At 28.7% G+C, this 8,080-nt stretch overlaps 1 protein-coding gene across 1 annotated transcript; it reads right to left on the bottom strand.

The window, feature by feature from the left end:
• Window positions 1–6,506: 6,506 nt before the first annotated feature.
• Window positions 6,507–6,811, bottom strand: GLRG_11979 (uncharacterized protein; the record flags this gene model as incomplete). Its single annotated transcript, XM_008102662.1, has 2 exons — window positions 6,507–6,659; window positions 6,713–6,811. 2 exons carry the CDS (start codon window positions 6,809–6,811, stop codon window positions 6,507–6,509), a joined length of 252 nt encoding a protein of 83 aa, XP_008100853.1.
• Window positions 6,812–8,080: the final 1,269 nt, after the last annotated feature.

Genomic DNA, 8,080 nt, shown 5'->3' with positions numbered 1-8,080 from the left:
ATATTTTAGTAGTTATAGTATAAATAAAAGCTACTATAAGCTTTTCTATATTTAATATTAGTAAAAGTAATATAGCCATATTTAACTATAAGCCTTTTTCCTACTTTTACTAGCTAAAGTTATTTTATAACTAGGCTATACTTATTAAGTCTTAATATTTTTATAATTATCTTACTATTAACTTTAACTTTACTAATTAAATAGCTATAGTTATAGTATTAGCCTTTTTACTAAGGTACTAACTAAAGGGAATTATATTTTTTACCTAACCTTAGGCTAAAGGTAGTAACTATTATATCTACCTTAAGGGTAAGTATATATATTACTTTTATTAGTATTTAGGATAGTAGCTTATACTATTTAGAAACTAGCTTAGTATAATAAAAAACTATAGTCTAAATAGGCCTACTAGTAAAATAGTGTTATAGCCTAGTAGGCTTATAATTTCTTATTTTTTATTCTTAAACTTAAACTATCTTATTATAGTAGTTTCTATTTACTTAAAAGATAATAGGTTTAAAAAAATACTTCTTTTTTATTTAAGTTTATTACGTATTATAATATCTTTATTTAAAAGTAGTTATTAGAGACGTCTTTTTTAAAAAGTAATTAGTATTTATTTAGTTAGGTTTTTTTTTAGTATAACTAGGTTTTTAAATAAATAAAAGCTTTATAAGTTACTATAAAATAGTTAGATATCCTTTACCTTACTATATAGTCTTAATAAAAGTAGTAAGCTAGTTCTTATATTTTTAATAATCTTTTTTATTATATAAAATATATTTTTAACCTAGTAAAGGTTATTAGCTTAGCTAGTATTTAACTAAAAGCCTTATTCTTAGTTACTACTAAAGTAGTATAGTATATTTCTATTAGATTTTATAGTTATAAGAGATTATATATTATTATAAAGACTTTAAGGTAGCTACTAAGTAATCTTATAAGATAAATCTTACTAAAGCTATATATAGAGACGCCTAAGTTCAGAGATCTACCTAAGTTAAAGCGTTTTTAGTATATTATATTTCTTAGCCTATTACTTTTATTAAGGTATATATATTTCTTTACTATATAGTAGTAAAAAGAAAGTCTTGATAAAATAATAAAGATAAAAGAAGTAATAAAATAGTATAAATTAAAATAGTTATACTACTACTCAATATAGCCTTCTTAGTAGACCTTATAAATCTAATAGAATAAAGCTAGGCTATAATAGTAATATAAGGTAATATAGTATAAACGTAAAACGTAATAGTAAAGTACTAAAGTAAGGTAAGTAATAATAAGAAGCTGAATAAATAATATAAGATAAGATAGTTAATAAATAAGAGGTAGATTTATAGTTAAGCTTTTCTTTATAAATAGTTACCTACTAAAGGGATATATACCTAAAGTATATATAATATATTACGTATACGTTAGGTATCTAGTCCTTACTATCTATCTATCTCCTAACTATAGGCACTTACTACCTTATCTTATAACAGTTAGTATAGAGGTTAAAATATCTTTAATATTAAGGAAGATAATAGAGATAATAAAGATAGTAAGGTTAGCTATATAGTAAAGACTAGTCCTTAAGATAATAATAATAGATTAATATATTTAATAGGGCATTACTATAACGCCTATAAAGAATATTAATAGTATAATAGATAAGCTAGTGTCTTAGATAGAGAATTCTAGCTTAAGAGAATATAAGAGAGTATATCTCTTTCTAAAGATATACCCTATAGAAGCAAGAATAGAAGATAAAAAGGGGATATAAATACTTATACCTTAGGTAGCTAAATAGAAGGTATAAGGACATATAATTAAAAGAGAGTATAGTAGTTAGATTGTTAACTATTTGCTTACTTAGAGAGAGAAGGAAAAAGGAAACTAGAAACAAGAAGAATTCTAGCCCTTATATAGCTATACTTAGCTTACTAGAATACCTTATAATTACGTAAGCTACTTATAAATTAACCCTTAGTTACGTAGCCTAATAACGTTAAGTAAATAACCCTAACTTGAAGTAATAACCTTATAAGAAGTAATAGAGTTAGAAGGTAGGGTCTTAAGAGATCTTAGACATTCTAGTACCTTCTCTAATCTTTAGTTAATTACGTAATTAGACATACTTACGTAGTTAGGATGTATATTAATTTACTAGGTTAGTAGGCTATAAATATATATATATTATATATAGATAATCTCTATAATAGAGGAAATATAAGATAAAGAAGTATAAGAATACTTGGCGTCTGCCATGATAATTCATCAGGAAAAGTGTGATCCCTTTCATAGTTATAGTCCTCACGACTCTGCCCCTTACAACTGCTGAATCCTTTGTGCTCAACCACTTTACATTATGTGACCATCATAAGTTTACACGCAGAAATTCTATTAGGTTATATAGATAATAAGAGGTAAAAAATACACTATAGACTATATTAGGCCTATCTATAAACATAGCGTATATAAGAGAACTATTATAATCTTAACTATTACCTTGATAATTAGTATTATAGATTAACGCTAATCTGCTAGAGAAACTATAGCTAATTAACTATAGATCTACTAGGGATCTATAGAGTAATTACCTAGCTATCTTATTACGTAACACCTATAATAGTTTCTTCTCTTTACGTATAATTTAGAACTAGTATTTACCCCTATCATTTATTAATTACCTATTAATATATATAGTTAACTATGTTACTACCTTAGTGATTCTAATACTTATACTTTACTTACTATATAACTATTTAGTAATAAAAGCCTTATTAGCCTTATTAACCTTATTAGTAGCTATATAGAAGTCTAGTGTATTAAATCCTTTTAATAGTGTTATTTTCTATTTATTTTTTATTAAGTTATTATATAAACGTTTTTAGTATTAATATATATAAGAAGTAAGTAGTATATACACCTATAAACCTACTACCTATATTATTATAAAGTATTCTCCTTTTACTATAGTAATATCTATATAAAATAAAGAAGCCTAATTAAACTTAGCTGTCTAGGCTATAAAACAAAACCTAAAACTTAGTGCTTAGGCTATAGTAAAGATCTACTTAGTCCCCTTAAGTATACTTTACTAATAATTAAAGGGTACACTATTATAATATAACACTATACTAAACTTATAAAATTTAACTATACTTAAAGAAAAAAAAGCTAGTTAAGTATATTCTTAACCTAGATTCTTAATTATTTCCTCTTTAGATTAGTAGTATAAAAGATATAGCTAATTAACTACTTACTAACTATAATATACCCTCTATTAGGAAGCACTAGGCCTTAAACTTTATAAAGTAATAACTATAGCTTTAAATATATTTTTTTAGAAGTATAACTATAAAAAAGCCTAACATAAAGATCTTAATATAATAAATATATAGTTCTTTTTTATAGTAAATATAATTATAAAATATAGTATTATAAAGCTAGATATCTATAACTTTAATAAGACTAGGTTTATAATAGGCTAGATTATAGCTAGAATAGTTATTATAAGTACTAAAAGGCGTTTAAATATAAAAATAATATAACTTAGTAATTATAAATAGGTTATAGTTATTTAGGCTATTAGTTTATTTAGTTACTATATTCTATTATATATTATTATTATAAGCTAATATTATCTTTTTACTTACTATATAAAAACTAGTTTTTTATATAACTAGGCTATTATAATATCTAAAAATAAATAAATAATAAATAAAAAAGGCCTAAATTAGGCCTAGCACTTTAAATAGTATATAAAGCTATATATAAAAAGTTAATATTACCTTCTTATTATTAATAGTTATAAAGGTTACTACTTTATAAATTTTAAGCTATTTTACTAAAAAAGAAATATTATTACTTTTTATATACTACCTTATCTATTTTATTTACTTTAGCCCTTAGATATTAAATATTTTAGGCCTTTAAAAATAGCTTATAGTTAAGAAATTAAGGAAAAAATATACTAAAGAAATACCTATATTATAAAAAAAGACTTTCTTTTTATATTTTATAAGGCTTTTATAAAAGTAATTATAAAAAAGAATATTTAAAGAGGTTTTAAGGGGGCTAGACTTATCCCTCTAAGTATAAAAAGTGTACTTTTAAGCTTAATATTAAGCTATATACTTTAATACCCTTAAGGTCCCTCTTAATAACACCTGCTCTATAGACTTCTTAAACACTAAATAACCTAATAAAAGTATTTTTTTTAGTTTAAACTTATTAAAAAAAAATCTCTAACTAGTAGAATATTGACGTTGGGTCCAACGTGTGGTGTTCGTGGGTACTAAGACGATCCGGATATGTAATTTCGCATTCAAGTTCCTCGAGGAAATCTAAGACAGCGGTGAACGTTGGGTTCCCGCGAATGCGTCTGACGAGACTAAGTCGCGTGCAGCTCGTGCCCTTTCTGTAACTACAAATAAAACGTATTAAAGTAGTAGTTATTAACTAAGGACTAAGATAAGCTAATAGTAATATAGCGTCTATAGAAACACTAGTTATAATATATAAACGTATTAGTTTAATAAAGAAATATCTAGAGAGGAGGATTTTAAGTAGTTTTAATTAATTTAATTATTTTATTATTAATATCTCTTATATAATATATTAGGGGTACTATTAGGTATACTACTTACTTATTTATACTACTTACTTATTTATACTACTTACTTATTTATACTACTTACTTATTATATATATTATACTTTAATTATTACTTATATTTAAGCCTATTAGGTATTAAGTTTTAAGTAGCTATAGTTTATTTATACTAGCTATATATTAGTAATATATTAGTAATTAGTTAGTATATTTAGTATTATTTTAATTTATTTTACTTATACTACTTACTTAAGAGAGATAAAAGCTTAAGAATTATAAAAATATTAGCTATAGGCACTTAACTAGGTAAGGCTTAATAGTAGGTATTAGTATATTATAAGACTTAAGCTTATAGATTCCTCCTATATATATAGGACTATAGATAGAATCTATAGTAAGAGTAAGTTACTAAGCGTAAAGTAACTAATTACTAAGAGCTATAGCTACTACTATAAATCCTATTATAATAAATAAGAAAAAAACTTTACCTTTAGTAAGCTTATAGGTAATAAATAGGCTATTATATTAGTAATAAGAAATAACTTAGTAAGAATAAAAGAAATATATATAAATAAAAAGTTAGCTAGTAAGCTTTATAGGCTTATAATAAAAAGAAAAGTTAAAAGTAAATAGTTACCAATTAATAGTAAGTTAGTATATAAAGTAAGGTGTTTTTTATAGTTAGGTAGAGGACTTCTTATATAGTAATAAAGTTAATTTACTTATGTAAGGGATATAAATTTATACTACTTTTACTATATTAAGGGGATATAACTACTAGGTAATATAAATTAACTTATAATAGGCGTATAGCGTAATCTTACTATAAAGCTATTTATAAATAAGATTCTTAGTAACTAATTAGGGCTACTATAAATAATTAATAAAGAAATTACCTCTTTTAGTAGTACCTTACTAATCTATAGTACTAAATAGTAGTATTTAACTACTAATTAGTGTTAGGATTACTAAGGTAGTAATATAGTTAACTATATATATTAATTAGTAGTAATAAATAATAGGGGTAAATACTGGTTCTAAATTATGCATAAAGAGGAGAAACTACGGATATTGTGGGTGTTACGCGGCGAAATGGCTAGGTAATCACCCTGTGGATCCCTAGTGGATCCACAGTCAATCGGCTGTAGTTTCTCCGGCGGATCGGCGTTAGTTCGTAACGCCGATCATCCAGGCGATGGTCAACATTGCAACATAAACATCTGCCCCTTAATAGGCCGATCGGCGATGGCTGTGGGCAGTGGGGATAGTTATAGAGACAATTTGAACAATTAATTAACGCAAGGATTATCGCTGCCAATTAACGCGCTTTGACAGTTAGTAATAATGTTAAAATTAATAGCAGTTACTAAGAAAATAACATTCTAAATTAATGTATTGTTATGTATTGCTTAAAGCGAGGGGTAAAAGTTGGGGAGGGTCCACCAAGGGGTTAATGTAGTCCGGTGGCAATTAAAGGGATATACACCTACTACATTAACTGCCTTGGGGGGGTTGTTGATTACGGAATTTCCACTGATTGTATAAAATAGGTTCCTTATACGGCAGCTCATCTTCGGTTTTGAAACACTTAGCGGTAGTCTCTAATGTGTTATCCTGGACCATTTGTGTAGGTATCAGCATTTGGATATACCCGTCTGGGTAATCTCTTATTTGAGACAGCCGTAAGGCGTGGTTCGGGGATACTGTCCTGTCCAGTTGTCCTTCTACGTAGGCCGCAGTTTTGATCTCGGGCATATCCCATAAACTCTTAGGGATCCAAACTTTCGGTGCCTGACCAAGTGGGCCCGCCTCTGCCAACACATAACACCACCTATTTAAGGTATTACATACTTAATTAGTTTTCCATTCACCCACACATCCATAATCAATGTGTTATATGTTACTTACCAGTCGCGTCTCCCAGCAGCATAGCCATTCACCTTCATAGAGAGGTAAACGCCGTTACCAATCTGGGCTCCCCCCTCTTTATTTGCCTTGGTATCATACCTGGGGTCACGGAAGATGTTGCTACGCCGATTGATTTCAGATGCTTCGCGCTATTTGGCGGTTTAACTGAAGAGTCTTTTGTGAAGGGGCATGCTTAACTTACCCGGCTCACCCGTCGATAGCCAATTAGAACTTTAGAAGCCAGCGCGACATTAAACAGGCTGATAAGAAGCACGAGGTGCTTAAAAGTAATTAAGACCATGTTGGTAAATATAGTGGAGGATCTGGGAAAGCACAAGAAGCGTACGCAAACTTGAGGGAAAACGAACAATAGGGAGGTGGACTTGCAAACAATACTGGTACTGTAACTCAACTGTAGTGAAGAGCAAGAAGCTAGTAGTACTTATACTTAGTAGACTAGAGTATTTAGTTTAAAGAAACGCATTAACTGTATATCATTAAGACAGTAAAAATAGGAATTTATTAATTTGCTTTCATGCGTGCCGTACTAGTAGTAGGTCCTGTACGCTTGGCAGGCGGTCGGCATTTCCTGAACACGAGTAATAGGCAGTGTATCATTAATTCACTAACCAAATTCCATAGCATTCATTCAATTGCAATATAGGAATAGGGGTAGTAGGCCATAAGGCATAACTTAATACTGCTAATAAATACCGCCGGACAGCAGATAACTATATTATAGCCTATACTATTATAATGTTAACTATTACCTAGATATTAGTAATATAGACTAATAGTAATATAACTAGAATTAGTAAATAATAGGGATTATAATAGTTAATTAATTATATTATTATAGGTGTAACTATAGTAAAAATCTTATAGAAATAAGGAAATCTATAAAGGGTTAGCCTAGTCACCCTTTATAAGGCCATATGTGGTGTATTTCAGGAACTTAGTGCCTGAACTAGTTAATCTTTTGGTCTATTAGCTTAATAGTCTATTAACAGGCGTGGCACACCACCTATACCTTTACAATTATTCAGGCACTAAGTGGGTCTTCTGGCTACTGAAAAATAGCGTTGGGTTTGATTCCTAGTTGTGGCATCTGTGAGGGCGCTCTAGAAGCGCATAGGCTGCTCCACCTGTGTATGTACTAGAAGAGACGTAGCAGTTAGCCTAGCTTACGTTAGGCTTAGAGGGACTAATATATAGGAGGTAAGCCTAGCGCTAGCTAGGGGTCCCCTAGCTGCTACTAGGTGCCAGGCGCCTAGGGCCTTTAGGGTTAATATAAAGATCTTATAATTATATAAGGCTAGTTAATACTAATATAGAATATAATTATAAAGTATAAGATATAAAATTATAATGGAGCAGGGTAGGGCGATCAGCCCAGAGTGAGGTAGTATGCGGACCGATCGGAAGATTCTAATCCCGATCGAGTACGAAGATATAAGTCAGCATCGATAGGTTCAGAGATAGACACGCACAATTCATCCTTCATACTCATACCTACCTTCTGATCGAACGAGAGCCTCTCTATGATTTACTTTTGATCGTGATAACACAA

This window comes from Colletotrichum graminicola (assembly GCF_000149035.1).
Source record: "Colletotrichum graminicola M1.001 genomic scaffold supercont1.274, whole genome shotgun sequence".
Taxonomy (NCBI): domain Eukaryota; kingdom Fungi; phylum Ascomycota; class Sordariomycetes; order Glomerellales; family Glomerellaceae; genus Colletotrichum; species Colletotrichum graminicola.
Note: the sequence above shows the minus strand (reverse complement) of the source record. Positions and strands in the feature narration are given on the sequence as shown.